Here is a 19734-nt window from a genome sequence, read left to right on the forward strand (position 1 = left end):
TAATTGTTTTCTGCTTGTTAGTTGTTAGGGCTATTAATGTATCTTAGCATAATTTTAAAGCCTGGGTTCTCAAACCTGGGCCTCCAGGTGCAATAGCACCTGAACTACAATTCCCATCACCCTCAGCCATCCCCAACATAGCTGGGGATGATGGGAGTTGCACTCCAACAACTTCTAGGGACCCAAGTTTGAGAAGTTTGCTTTAAAACCTTTGAGCACAATATTGATTTGGGGAAGAGTTAAGTGATGGTGGATCCACTACCTTTCCTTGGCAAGACTCTCACAATGTTACACCTTGCTGTTTAAAATATGTTGGGTAGGAGCTTTAATTTTCTGATCTTGAGACTTGTTTTGCAAAGCTGCTGCTATGTGATGGTGGACAACCAACCTTAGTGCAACAAAAGACCCTAATTTAACCCATCCTTAATGCTGTAGATCTTTTCTGCTCCTGCTTGTGCTGCACTGCTAAAACTTCAGCTAGCAATGAACACTTCAGCTAGCAATGAAGGGATTCTACTGCTGAGAATCAGACCGTTGTGAACGTTATTTGAAAAGTGGCATATAAATTGTAGTTGTTGTAGTAGTAGCAGCTGAAAGGCAATGTTTCGTGTTAGCAGAAATCTCCAGGGTGGATGAAGAATACTTGATGCTGTGTGCATCTCTGCCAGCAGGGGGCACTCAGTAATGCTGGGATTCCTTCACGTCCACCAATTGCTCATGGGCCAGACCAGAGTGCAGCAGCACTTTCCTCTTATGTGCTAAGCAGAAAGTTGGCAGCCTTTCCCACCAAGTTAAAAGGCTGAAAACCCGCATTTTAATTTCAGTTTAACAAGACAACTTTTGGGCATCCACACAATGATTGAAACCATGTCTACAGACCTCTGCAGGCTGAGCCCCATTTCTCCTTGTGCTGTGAATTCATTCCAGGGATGGTTTTAATCATCACTTTGTATTTGATGTCTAGTAACTGTGCTTTTATTGAATCTAAATGAAAGGCATACCTGGGAGCTGGGGCATCAGTAAGGGCCATTAACTCTCATACGTGCCTTTATTTGTAATAGAAACACAAACACGCTGTACTGCTGCGCTGATAACACCATCGTGCTCTTTACACACCAATTTCCACCACTGCTTTTTGTGTCATGTGGTGGGGCAGGGGAGGGAATTCTGAACTTGCTGATACTTCTCTAGCACAAAGCAGCAAAGTGCTTTGTAGGTTGCTTTCTAGTTGTGCAGGTGAACGTGTCCCCTGACTGCCCTAACTACTAACTTCCTCATTCAAAAGCAGTAGTGTGATATCCAGTCCACACATAATGCCTAGTGGATTTGGGGTAGATGTGGAAGAAGAGATAAATGAATGAAGAAAAAGAAAATCAGGGTAAAGGTGCATGGCAGTATTGGAAAGGAGTTGCACTCAGCCTTCAGATGAATAAAAATGAAAGCAAACAGTTCAAGAAATAGCAAAGCACTGCTGCAGGCAAGCTGGGACAAAGGTAACCTTGCTAGTGTTTGTGAGAGGAAGACTCCTGTTGTGGAACAGGATGCTGGGGGATGGCTCAGCATCTAAACCATCCTTGATGGTTCAATAAACCATCAAGGAAGTTATAAGATAGCATGGACATGAAGGAAGGATTTGTGACTGCAGTGGGCAAAATCTAGTAAGTGCCTATGACACTTTCGCAACTATATTCCACACAGCAATCCGTTACAGCAGTGGTAATGGATACACAATTTGGGGAAATGCATTTTTCTAGGTACAAAACGCAACACATCCAGTACTGGGAAAATGCAGTCTCTACTCACAAACAGCATAATGTCAGTGGGAAACATCCCAACTGCATAGAACAAAACTGGGTAACTATTGTGCATTTATTGTGCTCAGAAATGGTCATCTGAAATGTTTGCAAGGCAAGTACTAACAGAAAACATCCACATGAAACTGCTGGGAGAGGTCATCTGGGGACTTGGACTGAGTTGTCAGTAATATGCAGATGACACTCAGCCCTATATTTCCTTGTCACCTGATCCTAGGGAGGCAGTGGATGACCTGAATTGGGGCTTGGAGGCTGTGATGGGCTGGATGTGGGCTAGTAAACTGAGATTGAATCCAGACAAGATGGAGGTGCTCTTGGTCAGTAGGAGAACCAATTGGGATGAAGGGATCCGATTTGTTTTGGATGGGATTGCACTCCCCTTGAAAGAGCAAGTGCACACCTTGGGAGTACTGCTGGACCCAGCTCTGCCTTTGAATGCTCAGGTAGAGGCAGTTGCCAGAGATGCTTCTGCACAGTTTCAGCCAGTGTGCTAGCTACATCCCTTTCTCGAGAAGGCAGACCTGGCCACAGTTAACCATGCCTTAGTCATGTCACAGCTGGATTACTGTAACACGCTCTATGTGGGGCTGCGCTTGAAGCATATTTAGAAACCACAGCTAGTACTAAATGCGGCAGCTAGGATTTTATCCGGAGCTGCCTGCTGGGATCATATTACACCCATTCTGAAAGAGCTGCACTGGCAACCAATTTGTTTCCATGTCCAATTCAAGGTGCTGGTTTTGACCTTTAAAGCCATTAATGGTTTTGGCACTGGATATCTGAAGGACCCCTGCTCCCAAGGGTTTCTGCCCGCTTGACAAGATCATCAGAGGGGGCTCTGCTCTGCATGCCAATGGTGAGAGAGGCTCAGCTGTCGAGCACGCAGGACAGGGCCTTCTCAGTCATTGCCCCCAGGCTTTGGAATGCTCTCCTGGCTGGCATCCGCTCCTCAGCCTCCATCACAGTTTTTAGAAAACAAGTTAAAATGTGACTCCTTACACAGGCTTTTGTATGAGAGTACAGTTTTTGCTGCTGCTGCTTTGTGTTTTGTGTCTTACTGCTTTATATAGGTTTTAAAACTTTTAGAGATATAATATTTTATAATACTTTTATTTTTAATTGGTATTTTAATTGTACTTTGTTGTAATTATATTTTAAACTGCTTTAGGATAATTTTAATAAATAAATATTTATTTAGCAAATAAATACATTAAATTAAATAAATAACCACCATGAGGGAGAGCCAGGAGCCCCATCAGGTAGGTTAGAATTTTAGGGGTGTCTTGGAAGGTCATACTGAGCGGGGATTACTGAAACAGAAGCTTTGTATCTTATTGTTTTAACTGTGAGTTACTCTCCATTTGTGTGCAAACAACAGGGAGCAGACTGCCCTAGCTTCTCTGATTTGATGTGCATCAGCACTACCTATTGTCTCAGTTTGCCAGGAACAACTCCCTAGCCTTTATTATGTTTTGTCTCTAGTTACAGGGTAACCATGGGACAGAGCACCTGAGTTGTGATGCTTAAAGAGAAAGAACTGTGAGAAGTGCACCTACTCCTGTTGCAATTAAGTGAAAAATCAGTGCTTACTGAAATTCTCCCTTTCTGTGCAACCAGTTAAAAGCACAGGATCTTTATCCTGTACTAAATCTGGCAATCTGCCGTGTTGGCTCAGCATATAGTCTTTGGAGTGGTGCCTGCACTTTCTCTGCATCCCATGGAATCTGGTCTTCAAACTGCCATAGTCTGGGGTTAGATGCTTGTGATTTCTAGTGCCTCAAGTTTGGGGGTGTTTTTGATTTTCAGGAGCACTACTGGAATTGACCTCTGTCCTCCTCCTTCTGGCCCTTAAACCTCCCTCTCTGCTCTCTTCCTGTAGCTCGCTGGAGATGACGTGTTACGACAGTGACGAAGCCAACCCCCGCAGCGTGTCCAGTCTGTCAAACCGCTCCTCTCCCCTCTCCTGGCGCTATGGCCAGTCTAGTCCACGTCTGCAGGCTGGGGATGCTCCTTCAGTGGGCGGGGGCTGCCGCTCAGAAGGCACCCCCAGCTGGTACATGCATGGGGAGCGAGCTCATTATTCCCACACCATGCCCATGCGCAGCCCTAGCAAGCTCAGCCACATTTCCCGCCTGGAGCTTGTCGAGTCACTGGATGCTGACGACGTAGATCTCAAATCTGGGTACATGAGTGACAGTGACTTAATGGGCAAGACAATGACCGAGGACGATGACATCACTACAGGGTGAGTAGAGCCTCCGGGCATCAAACCAAACTCTGACTGCTAGCATTGCAAGTGGAACTGGGGAGGTTCAGCCCCAGCTGAACTATGGGGCTAAGGCCAAGGTCGGGCTATGGTCATGTGTTTGCCTAGTCCACTTAGCTTACCCGCTGCTCTGTTTTAGTCAGTCAACAGTGTGCTTCTGAAAGGGTCTAAGTCTCAGTATTCTGGATATTCGTGCACTGTATTTAGCCCTGAACATAGCTGTTTTTGTACCCTGGGCCAGTGTTTGTCATTATTTCTCATTTGGCCCTGAAGCAGCATGCTTTGTATACAGGGAATCAGATAAGGAATGACATCTGCTCTTGATTACTCATCATCTCTAGAGAAAACGTTCTTGCCTAGTGTGATTGTCTTGCTTGTATTTATGCCAATTCTTCCAGCTGAATGAAGTCCATTGATCTGACAGAATGGATGTTTACAGTTGTCATCATAGATTCTCTAGTCCTAAATACATTGCATTGAATGGACTGACTTCCAAGCAGTGGTTTTTAGGATCTGGATGCTCACTTGTTACCACCACCTTGCTAGACACACAACTGCTCTGGGCCAATTTTATGACCTCTGTGAATGCTTGCGCCTTGGTAGACAGTACAAAATGGCTGCTCAGTTTTTCTGGGCAATCATTTCACATTGTTCCAAACCACATCCCAGTTCACTCCTTATTTGTATTTTTAAAATAGTATTTTCTGATTCATGAAATTGACCCCCAGTTGCATTGTGTATAGACCTGTTAGATCATAACCTGGAAATACTATCTTTACCTTCAGAAATTATTCTGAGACAGTTGGATTGCAGAATAATGCAGCTACTGTTTCTCTACCCCACACCTCTGTAGGACCTTTTGCCCACCCTGCTTCTTCACAACCTAAAGTAGGAAGCAGGACTCACAGAAGATGGTGACAGAGAAAAAGGAAGTGGTAGAGAAGGGAATCGCTGTGGCTGCATCTGCTTGTGCCAATTAACAACTTTTAAAGGTACAGCCAGGATCTCCAGGTGGTGATTTGGCAGCTCTAACCATATGTAGGTTGCCACCAGAGACTACCACATACACCGAGACTTCATTGTAGCATTTCCTCACAGCTTGCTATATTCTGAAAGAAGTGAAGCTAGATCTAAAAAGCAGCAAAAAGAGGGAAGAGTTAGCCAGAAATTATTTACCAGCAAAAGAAGCTAAGCTCTTAAATAGTGCACCCATATAGTGAGGCACTTCATCCGATTCATGTGAAGCGCCTTACTGGGATCTGTGGGGAGAGCGGGCTTAGCTCACTCTCCCCACAGATGATCATGCCTACAGCCTGGCCACCTGCATGACTACCGGCTCCGTCACGGAGCCGGTGGGGGTTGTGGGGATCGGGGGCCGCGTGGCCCCCGGAAGTTCCAGGATGCCCCGTACAAGCATGTGGTGCATTCTGGAGAGACCCCTGAGGCTGAGAGGGTGGCTGCAGCCTCGCAGTCAGGGGTCTACTCACGTGTTGCCATGCGTCGCGGTGGCACACGAGCAAAAAAATGAGGTTAATGGAACGCTTGCTCCGTTGACCTCATTTAAGGGGAGGGCTATCTGCCTTGGTTCCCACGATCAGTAGAAAGTGGGCTAGGCTCCCTTAGCCCGCTTTCTACTGATTGTGGGAATAGCTTCAGTATGGTTTTTCTGCGTGTTGCTATTCCCATTATTGTTAAGGAAAGAGTCTAGAGGATGTGATGCCATAATCCACTGAACTCTCAAACCATTGGGACATTCATTTAAAGGCCCTTCTCAGAAGCCTGTAATAGGGGTAAAACTGGCCCGTACTGTAGTCTGAGATGAGCAAAAGGAGGAATTTATTGTAGTTCATCCCCCCCGCCCAGCCCTGCAGTGCAATGACAACTGATTGGGTTCCATCTAGAGAGGTTAGATGGCAGCTGAGAAAAAGCATCATGGTTGCCCGAGAATGGATCTGAGAAGTCTCTTCTGCTGGAATGACTATAGTAGCATGCTCAGGGGATTCTTTCTAAACCATTTCTGTGGTCGCCAGGAGTTGACATCGACTCAACGGCACACTTTACCTTTAATACATTGACTGCAGCTCGGGTCAATTCCTGCCTGTACTGATACTCAAGGATATCCTAAATCTGGATTTAAGGGATCCTGTGTCTCTTTTTTTCTGCAAATCTGTTAACTTGCCATTGGTGTTGTCCTTGTTATTTGATTGTTATGCTTCAAATTGTTAGGTGGTTTGGTCAGTTTGGCAGTGAGGGGCCTTTGGCCATGTTTCCTTTTGGCTTCTCACCCCCTAGTGCTTGAGAGAGATGGAAACTCACAGAGTGAGATATTATGTCATGTTTTTTCCATTTATCACTGGAAGGATTTAAATCCCAGAGCTCTAGCAAGGGAAGGGGTGTAGAAGACTGGAGCCTAAAAATACTCACGTGTCATGGAAAGCCATGCTGGAGAGTCCTTGTTAATTCCACAGCTCTGGTCTGCAGATGTATAATTGTGACATGCCCAGAGTCCAGCTGTGAGGCTTAACGTTGCTGTTATTGGGATACTGAAATAATGGAGCTTATCGCTAACAGTATAGATCTGAGTGAAGCTGGAATCTGTGAGGCTGCAATGGGAAATCCACATGGGAAGATGAAAGGCTATTTCCTGACAGATAATGGGCAATCTCAGTTTAGGTTTGCCAACTTTTTAACTGGCCTTGCTCAACTGCAACCTGATATGCAAACATTAAGCAAGCAAAGCTTTTCCCATCCTTGCAAGAAAAATCTTTCCTTGCTTAATTCCTGCATGTCAGACTCTTTTTGAAGATGCATTAGCAGAGCAGATAGAATTTGGGTTGCCCTATTTCTGTAGCAAAGAATATATTTATATTTATTTTATCATTTATATCCCGCTCTTCCTCCAAAGGGCCCAGAGCAGTGTACAAAATTATGTTTATTCACACAACAACTGTGTGAGGTAGGTTAGGCTGAGAGATAAGTGACTGGCCTAGTCACTCGGTGGGTTTCTTGGCTGAATGGGAATTTGCACTCAGGTCTCCCTGGCCCTAGTCCAACACTCTTAACTACTACAGTATGCAATAGGGATGTGCACGAATAGCTCATGCAGCCGTGGGTGGGGCAGGGGTCAATTCCTTTAAAAAGCAGGTAAGCAGGCCCTTACCTGCTCCTCTGCCGCCCTGCCACTTTTCTGGGCGCAGTGCTCACTGTTCAAAAGGCTGCACACAGCTGTAGCACTGCTCCCTGCAGCCTGCGTGCAGCGCTGGCTGGGTGCGGGAGGGGGCAAGAAGGCTCCCTGGCCGAGGGCAAGGAGGTGCCAAGGCAGCCCCCTCAGACCCTGGCGGCTGGGGGACGATGGTCCCCCCTTGCTCCATAGTCCCTATGCCCCTTTCTGAGACATGCTTATTCTTTGTTATATTTCTCCAATATGATAAGCTACCTGTAGGTGGTGAAAAACCTCTGGTGAATTTGGGAGAAAAAATAAAACATTCTGGCACTTTTGTATCACTAAGTAACAGGTTTTATTTTACTTGGGCTTACTCAGATGATGTTGAACAAGTTCTTGCAAGCATGATGGTTTCAGGTATCAAAAGGTGAGCATAATAGTGTTGATATTTTGTGATGTTTTACTGGTAAGAATCTTTCTCTGTCACTTTCTTTTTTGTGAGTTTCCTTTTTAGGGTTAGGATGACTTGCCTAGTTACTTTGATTTGCTCAGACCTGCCTCTCAGCTGAGGACAGAAAATGGGTTTTGCTTTTAGAGAAACTCCTCTGCCTCTAGATAAAATCCACTCTTCCTCTGTCCTTGGAGAAGTCACTTTCTTGTGCAGTTTTATTTATTTCCCCAAGACCCACGATCCTAACCAACAACTAGCTTCTTTCCCTCAGCCTGACTGCTGCTGCTGCTGCTTCTTTTATTCCAAACTGGGTTTCCCCAGCTGCCTGCAGGGATCCCACTACTGCAGCCTCTCTGTGTCACATAAAAATTCCTTTAACCCTTTACCTCCTGCACATACTTACATAGCATTGTAAAAACATTACACACAGCTCTATAACATTAACATTTAAAATACGTATATATAATACCAATAAACAAACAAACCTGGAAAAAATACAGGGCATCATGACCAGGCTCACCCAGGGGGTAGGGCTGGCGAAGGTAGGTGGCATGGTCTCACAACAGCTTGAAGCAAGCAAGATCCTAGCAGTCAGGTTGCTGGTGAAGAACCACAAGTTTTAGCAGAGGACACAGGATCGGACTAACATAGTGGAGTCAGTTTTTGCTCCTTGCAGATGTTTCTCATTCTTTTCCTCTCTCCCAAGTTGTATGATAAAGATGCCCTGCTTGTTATAATACGTGGCATATTCTGTGTGGATGTGCAAGCCGCAGGGAGGCATCTTTTTCATGATGGGGGTTTCATGATTAGGCCTGTCAGATCAACTTTTCAGAACTTGAGGTTAGTCCTTTTTTTTGCTTTTGCTTTCAATTTCTTTCAATCCATTTTTCTGTGAAGCTGTGATCTTATGAAGTGAGGCGATGGCTGTTGTACTCTATGACAGTGCTATGCTCTGAATTAAGGGACATTCCCTTCCAATAAAGGACATCTGGCAACCTCATTTGTGGAACTCTCCTTCTCAAAGACGTGCTGGGGAAATTGTGCTGTTATAATGGCTCTGCTGTTCTTGTCCACGTGTCTGTTATGGCCGGATTGTTTAATCACGTTCTGGGGAGCTGTCTCATTGCCAGATGGGATATTGTACAGGAGTGCAAGGCCACCAAAGCATTCCCTGTTCATGGACATGAGTTGTGGTTGTAGTTTTGCAGTGTAGGAGGCAATCAAAAGGCCCTTTCTCAAGTCTCAGTTGATCCCAGAGGAGATATTAAGGTGGATTCTACAATTTCCAGGTCCAAACCATCAGAAGTCTCCTCTACTTGAGACCCAGGTATTTGAGGATTTTTCTTCTTCCACATGAACCTTAAGAGCTGCACTAGAGGTTTTTTCTGTGTGTAGCAGTCATCAGAAATTAGGCAGGTGGCAACTGGGGAAAGGGCCTTTTCTGGGGTGGCACCCTCACTGGCACTCTGATTGTGGAATGCTCTCTCTAGTGCTGCTTGCCCAGTACCTAGATGCTAGGCAAAGACTTTTTTATTTGCCTAGCCTTCAGCTTAGTTTCTGGTTTTTAAAAGTGTTTCCCACTGATTCTGCTTATAAGTGTTGTTTTTAATGTTTTGTGTGTATGCCATTTTGGAAATTTTTTTTATTTAGAAGCAGCGATTGAGAGCATGTGAAGGGAAGCTAATCTTTCAAATATGTTGGACAACTGGTAACCCTTGCATATGAAGTTACATTTGGAAAAGTGTGTGGACATCTATGTTGGTTGTGGGGAATCTTGGAACCATATTACATACTTATCTATGGTTGTAACTGACAAGGCTCCTATATCTATGGCTTTCAAGTAGTGGACTTGAGAATCCCTCAGAATTTAGAGAGTGAGAGAAAGAGACTGTGATCCCACTACCCTAAGATTTGAAAACACAGTAGCTGGTATGACAGGCAGCCCTCCATCAACATTAGGGACCTGCCAGAGCTGCTGTTCAACTTAAAAGGCAGCCCTGACAGTGTAGTGACCACTTCTGGGCAGCAGCGCAGCGCACTTTTCTATTGTTTCCCACAATATTTTCCTATTGTAAACATCAAAAAGTAATTTCAGAAGAATACTGATCTACCACAAGACTACTATTTCATACCTTTACAGATATGTTGGGTAGTTCTCTTGACCTGGACTTTTTTTAAGCTAGCAGAGTGGTTTCATACCCCAAACTACTATCATTTGTTATGTCTATTGTTAGTTATACTGTTGCAATCATTTCTGTAGCAATGGACATGATCTTTCACCGAGGCACTTTCCAGATTACGACCTGCAACGGGGTCACGGCGAATCTCTGAAGTGTGCTTCCACACGTCCTGTGTTGTGACACCACAGTCCCTACGCTGACAGCAGGGTGCCATTCACAGTTCTGATGCCTTGTTTTGAATTTAATCGCTGTGATATAGTGCTATGACGTTGTATATCCAGCATAAAAGTGTTGCTATTTTTTCGGGTTGTTAGTTTTGAAAGTGATTTGCCTGAATGGAAGCATTTTGCTGCTTTTGAGGAGCTAATCTGGAAAGCGTCCAAAAGAAAAGTCTCTCAATCTATCTTATCCTTAGGACATTTGAAAAGGATGGATATTTCCCCCCTGAAGGCTTCCGTAGCAGAGTTCCTGCTGTAATTGCTATAGGTAAAAGGGTAAAGTGTGCAGTCGAGTCAGTGTTGACTCCTGGCAACCACAGAGCCCTGTGGTTGTCTTTGGTAGAATACAGGAGGGGTTTACCATTGCCATCTCCTGCACAGTATGAGATTATGCCTATCACTGCTGCTCAATATAGGTGTTTTTCACACTCTGCGAAACATACCAGTGGGGATTCGAACCAGAAATCTCTGGCTTGCTAGTCAAGTAATTTCCCCGCTGAGCCATTGTGGCTTGCAAATTGCCTCAATGCTGCTCTCTAGTCCAAAGCAGCCGGTCAGAGCGCGTCCCTCCCTATCCAAGACTCAGATTTCTACTGAGCAGAGTGTTCATAATTCTGTTTGACCTCAGCAACTAAGGACACAAAAACAATGCCCCATTGGAGCTGAAGCCAGAAGAAGGGGCTGTTAGGAGCAATAGTGAACTACTGCTCCATTGTTTTCAGTGGTGGCTGTGCCACCTTTCTGGAAGGCCAAGAAGCTCTGCTGAGCGAGTGAGGAGATGATGATGATGATGATGATGATGATGATGATGATGATGATGTAACTAAATCTTCATTACTGCCTTTGACCCCAAAATGGTTCCAAACAAGGCAATTTACAGAAAAATAAACCGAAGTTAAAAATTCAAGGAAAATCAAAACAAGAAAAAAATGAGGAAAATCAGCAAAACACAATTCTAAAAAATCCCAGCAGCAACAATGGGACATCAAAACTGAAGGAGATGAACACACATCTGGTGGAGGAGCCATCACCTTCACTAAGGCAGCCGTGAGAAAAGGTCTATGTATTCCTCTCCAGTAACTTGTGTTTATAGTCTGATATAGAACAAATTCACAGCACAAGAGAGGGGGCACTAGGAGACCTCAGTGGAGGTGGGTTTTGTTTGTTTGTTTACTGTCTGCCATGTTGGTTCAAGATGGCAGCCACTCAAAATATAGACAATACCCCTTAGTAACTGATCTGCTGACAACTGGATACACAGATTCACAGCACATGGGAGGGAGTCCTAGATGAAAGTCGCCATGTTAAAAGAAGTGAAAAGTAGGCTCTGTTAGTTCTACTTAGAACTATTTATTTGAGATGCTTTTGCCCAGCTGCTGGACAGAACTTCTGTGTGCAGGCTTAGTAGCAAGGGGGCCCTTAAACAAAGAGAAGAGCTTTGTACAGCTTTTTCTCCTTATTTTTGTGGGTAGAAATTGTCTTATTATTCTGTACTTTTATCCTATTGTGCAAATGCAATCCTTTAAAAAAAAAAAGATCTTGACCAAATACTTCATAGAATGAAGGAGCAAAGAACGTGGAGAATGATGAGCTGATGAGTGTTTCTTTAATTCAAACCAACTTAAAGGAGTTAACTGATGCCAAAGAAGCACAAGTGTCTCATTAAAGTACTCTGTTACAATGAACTTGGTTTGATTATTAAAATGTGTTTGTTTCTGTTTTTTAAAAAATACTTTGGCCTGGCACACAAATGTTTTTTGTTTGGATCCTCCCTCCGCTGGGAACAAGACCCACTGGTTGAAAAATTACTTCTAGCCAATATACTAAATTACTAAACCAATATACACTAGCATTGTACTAGGATATATTGGTTTAAGACTTATTTATTTAGTTCCGTTTCTGTCCTGTTTCTCCCCAGGTCCTTGAGATGGATAACATCAGTTACAAATAAATGAAACACAGGATGTATCATGACTATAAAGTGTGAAAGAACTGAATGGGAGAGACTGTTCTATCTAGTCTCTTTAGTTTAATATTGACTGTGTACTTTGTTCTCACACTGTAGTGCTCTTTATTTTATTTATTTGTTTATTTATTTATCATATTTCTATACTGCCTGATATAGACATATCTAGGTGGTGTACAAAGTTAAAATATAACAAATGTAAAAACAATATAAAACAGTTAAAATTCATTAAAAAGATAAAAACAATCTCCGTAAATAAAAACAATAAAAATTAAATTTCAGTTAAAAGCCTGGTGGGGGGAGGAACATCTTGAGGGTCTTTTTAAAAGCAAGCAGAGAAGGAGATGCTCTTATTTCAACAGGGAGTGCATTCTAGACCCCCGGGGCAGCCACAGAGAAGGCTTGGTCCTGGATCTCCACCAAACGAGCTGACAGCAACCATAACTGGACCTCTCCAAATGATCTTAATAGGCGACAGGATTAATGACAGAGAAGGCGCTCTCTTTGCTCAGGATAATGGTTTCTTTAATTTTTCCTGTTACTGGCTTGATCTAACTTTGAAACTTACTCATGTTGTAAAGCTTTGCTCCAATATGGTTCCAGTTTCTACAGCTGGTGCTGACAGAGGTCCAGAAGAAGCTGGTAGAACCTCTGAGGCTAATACCAAAATAATAATAATTATAATTATTATTTTATTTTATTTTATTTTATTTTATTTTATTTTATTTTTACTATAAATCCTTGTCTCTGTGATTTTTCCCAAATAAAATTCTACTTAGGGGGCAGTTTACACAGGATCCCCACCAGATGTGAAGGTTCCAGCTCACGCAAACTCAGATAGCATTAATAGAGCAATCAGGTATGCCACAGACACCAGGCTCCTTGGGCAGGTTGTGACTCTTTGGCAGGTGCCAGAATAAGAGGGTAGCTGTAGGAGGCAATGTGGTGAGTGGCAGATTTAATGGGCCTGCCCTGTAGTTAATAGCTGAGCCTGACACATTTCTTAAGGACAATTTACAGGCAGCAATTTCCTGTGAGTTCATAATTGAATGAGCTGTAAGTCAGAAAGGCCACCAGGGACCTTTAAAAACATTTTGCACTTGCTGTAGAGGGTAGGTGAGTTATTTTGCTAACAGCAACCTTTTCCTTGTTGGAAACCTAGACGTGTCTTAGGCAGGCAGGTTCTCTTGCACAATGTGGTCCTGATATTTGTCGTACTAGCCTTTGCACAGTGCTCATGGATGGGCGGCAGGTATCTTTGCAATGGCATACAGTAGTCAAGATCCTCAAGGAACTTGCATTGCTCTCTTACACAAGTGTAATCCTCTTGAAATATATTTTGACCTATACGCTCTGGCCCAGAGTTGAGTTATGGAGACTGGGACCATATCAACTAAGTCAGGAGATGGCTTAACCTCTCTAAATGCTTGCTTGGAATTGGTAATGGGCTGGATGAGGGAGAACAAACTGAAGTTGAATCCAAACAGTATGGAGGTACTCGTTGTGGGAGGCTGAAATTAGGAAGTGTTTTAGATCTGCCTATTCTGGCTGGGGTTACACTCCCCCTGAAAGAACAGATATGTAGCTTGGGAGCACTTCTGGATCCATACCTCTCCCTGATAACTCAAGCTGAGATAAATTGAGACAAACAAAATTAAAACAATGGTGCATATGCTTGTAACTGCAATTATCAGCATATTCGCAAAGCTTGACTACTGAAATGCTGTCTATATTAGTGAGTTGCCCCAGTCACAACTTTTGAGAAAGGTAGTCTTTTGTTCAGCTGAGATTTGGCCCATACCTTTGAACAATCACTCTTACATTTGTGTCTGTAAGCCTTTATCTAGGGCAGAGCTGCACAACTCAAATGCCCTGGTGGGCCGGAACCATCCATCACTTGGCATGCAGGGGCCGAGGTCAAATCTTTAGCACATTATTACATTACAATTAAACATACTATTAATTGCTTGTGGATCTATTCCCAGTGTCAATGGACCATAGTTTTAACCAAGAACAGTGGCCAGAGAACAGGTCCTGTCACTGCTCAATCAGTGGGGCCCCTGGAGTGCATGCTGGCCCCAAACAAATGCCAAGTCCTCTCCTCTCCCTAAATTGCCATTGCTTTCAGGCTGCAATGCTAGGCATGCTTACATGGGAGTAAGCCTCACTGGGCACAGCAATGGAGCATATTTCTGAGAAAGCATGCACAGGATGGCGCTATAAGGCAGTTTCCAGCTCCTGTATTGCTGCAGGATACGTGGGGGCCAGTAAAATAGTCCCTGTGGGCCAGATCCGGCCCCCGGGCCTTATGTTGTGCAGGCCTGATCTAGGGTGAGGTTTTGCCAGCCCTCTGCAGGGTCATGTCAGCTGTTCTGAGGAAGACTGGCTGGCAAGCTGCCCAGCCTGATTGCTCTATTTGCCGAAGTAGCAGAAAGATTGCCTTGCAGATGCTCAGAGAGGGAGGGATGAGCAAAGGCACGTTTCCATGGCAGCGGAGCATGGCTGCTCCTCAGTGAACATGCTAAGGGATGCTCTAGGAATCTGCAGTGGGTATTTTATAGGTAGTTTACAATATGCTCTGGGCTTGCTCCTTTATTGGAAAGTCTGGTTTCATTCCGATCACATTTCCCTGTCCATAGGGAACAAGCTGTGAAGAGTGCAGAGTTGAATTTCTTTTCCAACCTGCATGCATTCAGATTTATTTCTAGTATCCTTCCCCTTCCCCAATGCTCTAAATTATATCAGTATAGTTTAGGGAATAACAAGGATCTGGAAGTAAACTCGAATCAATTTGTGCACAGAGATTTCTTTGCCTCTTCATTCGTCACATGGATTCTGGCATATTTGCTGCATGTTACTTTGGGAGTGCCCAAAATGTGTCAAGCAATAAGGGTGATTTCAAAGAATTTCTCAGGGGAAGGTCCTCCTGCTTGGAAAGGCGTTCAGCTGCCCTGTATTTTGCTAAAGGCAACAGCATTGTGGGTTCAACTGAGTCAGGCTGTGCTTAAGGTTTTATTCCAGGATGCTTCGGTGGCTATAGCACTAATGCAGCACCATTAAAAACATCTTGCTTCGAGTGGATCCATGCCATATTGTTGTTGCATGTCACAGATAAAAGCTGAAAGCAGCCAGGATGTTTCTAGGCCTGTTCTCACTAGGGAAGATCTAGTGGCTGTACAGGAGCTTCCTCCCTTGCTCTCCCTTTTGGATCTCCATCTCTAGCGGGGGCATTGTCTCTTTATAATTGAACAAAGGGGGACAAATGTCCCCGGGCCCCTGAGGAAGAGGGGCCCCCATCAGCTGAGTGACTGTTTCCTCTTTGCTCTCTTCCTCCCGCTTCTCAAAAGGGGGCGGCGGAAGGGGCCCATCTTCACTCTTTGGCCCAGGGCCCACTCCAACCTTGCTACCTCCCTGATCTCTAGTTTATGACTTCTGATTATGTGTTGGTGAGAGCCTGTCATAGTTTAAAAAAAAATTCATTGCGGCATCTGCTAAAGCAACTGTTCTAAGCAGACACCTGTGATTGTTCAACTGGCTGCTGCATGTTGGTGTTTTAGCTGCTGACCCGGCAACAAATTGAAGACCTGATGATGTACAGGAGTGGATTATGTGTTTGCATTTAGATTTAAGATGGATCTGCTAATGCCTTTCAAGGGGAGAGGGGATGTACTGCTCCAGTTGCAATGACTCACGAACTTGAAAGTTCTTCCATGTATCTGAGGGGAACTGATCCAGTTCTGCTCTGCAGCTGTTGTTGCAGGAGTTCCTATTGAACACAGTGGGGGTTCTTTCTTCTCAAAAAGTGAAAACAAATTTAAAAACGAACTCCAGCAATGATGACTGCCAAGTAGATTCAGTCAAGCTCAATAAGGGGATACATCAGGGACTGTCTCCTCTCACCCCAGTTGCCAGACCTTTTAGCCACCATCATAAGACTCCTCAAGACCAACCTGCCTGTCACATCTGCACCAGAGAGGTGCAGCCTTGGGCCTTTCTCTAGCTGCACTATCATGAGATTGCCTGGAATGTAGGGTGCCAGTGAGGCTAGTCGTACTTAATTGGAATCCTTCCCAGAGCTGTTGGATTGGGTGGTGCAGACATGGAATGAATGAATGAAAGGGGAGAGGCTGAGGATAGGAGTTGGGCAACATTGGGCATGGCTGCAAGGATGTGGCAGGTGGTGAGTCTTTAAGCTGTGTGGATTATAGAGCCTAATAGAAAGTGTTCTCCCAAGGTAGCTGGCAACTGCTATAGCATCTACTAGCCTATGCACCTGAACTCTTGTAGGTATGGTACCCATCTCGGCAACTACTTCACTGCCCTCCTTGATACTGGTCTAGATGACCAGGGAATTATGTGGGCCTGGCATAGTGCCAATCAACAGCTATGTAAACCGCTTTGGGAACATTTGTTGAAAAGCGGTATATAAATACCTGTAGTGGTCATAAATGCCTCTCTGGTTCATGTACCCAGCATGCCAAGTCTGCAGGCTGTGAAGACAACTCAGAGTGATCCATCCTGCCCTTTTATTTATTATTTAATTTATTTGAAATATTTCTGTACTGCCCAAAACTTGCGTTTCTGGGTAGTTTACAATTAAAATCATTTAAAACATCAAATCAATTAACAATTAAATCATTTAAAACATTGAAAACATTAAAAACCCAATATTAAAAGTATTAAAACTTTGGCAGATGTTGGTGCAACCCCCTGAAACAGGAAAGTCAGATCAGCTGTTCCTGGTATGGCAGCAGCAGAGAGATGAGTTAGAGATAGAATGTTTATGCTAGAAGGGGACAAATCCCAGCTCAATTTCCAGTTTAAATTATAGCTGCTTATATATAACTAACTTAAACAGAGTCATTTGTGCTAGTGGTATTTTTGCTTGTCTTGCCTCTGATTGTGTTTTTATGATGCATATCGAGGTTTACAGATCCTAAAATCAATGTTTGGCATTTTCATCACCTTGTGGTTCAGGCTTTAATCTGAAGGCAGTTACCCCAGACCAGCAAGTGGGAGCTCAGCAAAAGTCAGAATGCCTGTGCTGCTTTGCCAGTTGAACTGCCTCTCTTCTTTTCCTCATCTCTCACCAGTGCTGACACTGGTGATTGCCTTAGATGTATTTGCAGGCCCAGGGCTGGATGTCAGGGTCCCCCACACCCCCAAATCATCCTCTTGCATTCGTGGTAGGAGAGATTCTGTGCTCAGGCTGCCTCCCTCTGTGGCTGTTCTGAGTGAGTGAAATTTCTGAAAGGATTGTAGGAAATGTGATAGCAGCAATAGTAATACTTGTAAAAGGTGGTGGTGATAAGAGGGGGGAAAAATAAATCAGTGTATGAGGGAAGCAATGTTTTAAAACACTTGAATACTACATTCTGGTGTGGCATATTGGAAGTCGTCATGTCAGTGTTACGTAATAGAAGAACCCTGGTTGAGTGTGAGCTTCTTGTGTGATCAATATCTTAACGTTTTTTCTGTACCTGAGCTCCCGTTTGAAAAATAGGACTGAAATTTCTGCCCTCAAAATATTGTGAGATTAATTGTGGGGTGGAGGGGGGAGAGAATTGTTAAAAAATACTGCTTTTATCATTGTTGTTACAAGATCTGACAGATTTAACTAAAGGGATCAGTCATTTGAATTCCATTCACTGGTATCTCAAGTTCACTGCCATGGGATTTCATGAGCATCCTTTCCCTCAACATGAATCCTGAAGGGATCATGGTGATGAATTTACAAGATCTTCTGGGTAGCCTAAGAAGATAGATTATATGCAGGGCCAATTAAGCCTGTAGCCTTTTATAACCAGGAAACAAAAAAACATGAGGCATAATAATCAATAGTCTGGCTTCTCTCAGGAAAGCCTATGGTAATCTGGACTTCAAAGGGAGCCAGAGGCATGGAATTACCCAGTCATAGCAAGATCTCAGTAAAAATTTGCAGCGTGACGCTGGAGTATAATGTACTTAAGAGCTATAGGGTTGCCATGTGAATCAAAGGAAGGAAATGAGAAAGATTTCTCATGGCATCCAGTCCTTCTCTCCTCTCCATCTTTCACATACAGCACACACAAAGTATAGCACATGTATTATTCCACCACAATACAAATGCCCAAGCACATTTTCTCATTGAGGCTCAGTACAGGCTCTAAAGCGGAAAAACAAAGCTATCCAGCTTCCACGATATGATCTTGAGAATGTACCACCATTTTCAAGGAAAACATCAGGAACCACTTTGAAGTTCTGAACCTCATTGATAGGAAACCAGAGGAACTGTGGAATGAAATCAAAGAAGTTGTTAAGGACGAATGTGAAAAGAGACTGCCAAAGACCAAGAAACAGAAGAAAGCAAAATTGGTGTCAGAACAGACGGTGGAAATTGCCAAGAAGAGGAGAGAAGCCAAAGTCAAGAAAGATAAAAGTCCTCAGGAAGGAACTTAATAGGGAATTTCAGAAAGCTGTTAGAAGAGACAAGAAGCAGTATTACAATGACATCTGTAAAGACCTTGAGGATGGAAATAGACATGGAAAAACAAGGAAAGTTTCCCAAAAGATCTCTGAACTCTGAAGGAATTTCCAACCTCTAATTGGTATGTTGAGATGCCAAAAAACAGATAGGAACTGATTCAGAGAAGATAAAACAGGGATGGAAGGAGTATACTGAAAATCTGTACAGCATGGATGTCAACATCCAAGATAATCTAGAAGATATTTCCTACTTGCATGAACCTCTAGTACAGGAAAATGAAGTTATATCAGCATTCTGGTCATTAGCAAGTTGGAAGGCTACAAGAATTGATGGGATAGCTACAGAAATATGACATGCAACAGAAGAAGAGTCAGTCAAGGCTCTAACCAAACTATGCCAGCAAATTTAGAGAACAACACAGTGGCCAACAGACTAGAAGAGGTCAGTCTACATACCCATACTAAAGAAAGGAGACTTAACAGATTGCACAAACCATCTCACAAGATCCTTAATTTCACATGCTAGCAAAATAATGTTTATGATCATCCAACACAGATTAGAGCCCTGTGTGTAAAGGGAAATGCCAGATGTTCAAGCTGGTTTCAGAAAATGCCGAGGAACAAGAGACATCATTGCTGATGCATGCTGGATAATTGAGAAAGCCGAAGAGAACCAAGAAGTTGTCAATATTTTATTGTTTATTCATCACATTTATATACCACCCAAACTTTGTCTCTGTGCTTTATTGACTACAGAAAAGCCTTTGATTGCATCAACCATGTCAAGTTGTGGAATATATTTAGGGAAATGGGCATCCCAGAACATCTCATTGTTCTAACGAGAAACCTATACACGAGACAGGAAGCCACAGTCCAGACAGATCATGGTGAAACAGACTGGTTCCAGATCAGCAAAGGAGTAAGACAAGGCTGTATACTTTCTCACTCTTTATTCAATTTATATGCTGAACATATACTGAGAGAACCTGGATTGGAAGAAGATGAGCGTGGCTTTAAAGTTGGAGGAAGAAACTTCAATAACTTGCGCTATGCTGATGGCACCACTCTCATAGCTGAGAATGCGGATGATCTGCAAGCCCTATTAATGAATGTCAAGAAGCACAGTGAAAAAATGGGACAACGACTAAGTGTAAAGAAGACTAAACTAATGACAATGGGTACAGCAACCATCTGTATGAGCTGGAATTGAT

The 19734-nt window shown here is 43.5% G+C and overlaps 1 protein-coding gene across 6 annotated transcripts in view; it reads left to right on the top strand.

Moving 5' to 3' along the window:
- NAV1 (neuron navigator 1) overlaps positions 1–19734 on the top strand; it is a 409357-nt gene that overhangs the window by 256747 nt on the left and 132876 nt on the right. For 5 of the 6 annotated variants that reach the window (XM_053243557.1, XM_053243560.1, XM_053243559.1 and 2 more), the window contains one exon: positions 3694–4059. In XM_053243557.1, coding sequence (XP_053099532.1) covers positions 3694–4059 — 366 coding nt within the window. Of the gene's footprint in view, positions 1–3693; positions 4060–12993; positions 13004–19734 lie in introns of those variants that run through there. The other variant, XM_053243562.1, reaches the window with a different exon arrangement.

Source organism: Hemicordylus capensis, chromosome 4, assembly GCF_027244095.1.
Source record: "Hemicordylus capensis ecotype Gifberg chromosome 4, rHemCap1.1.pri, whole genome shotgun sequence".
NCBI lineage: Eukaryota > Metazoa > Chordata > Lepidosauria > Squamata > Cordylidae > Hemicordylus > Hemicordylus capensis.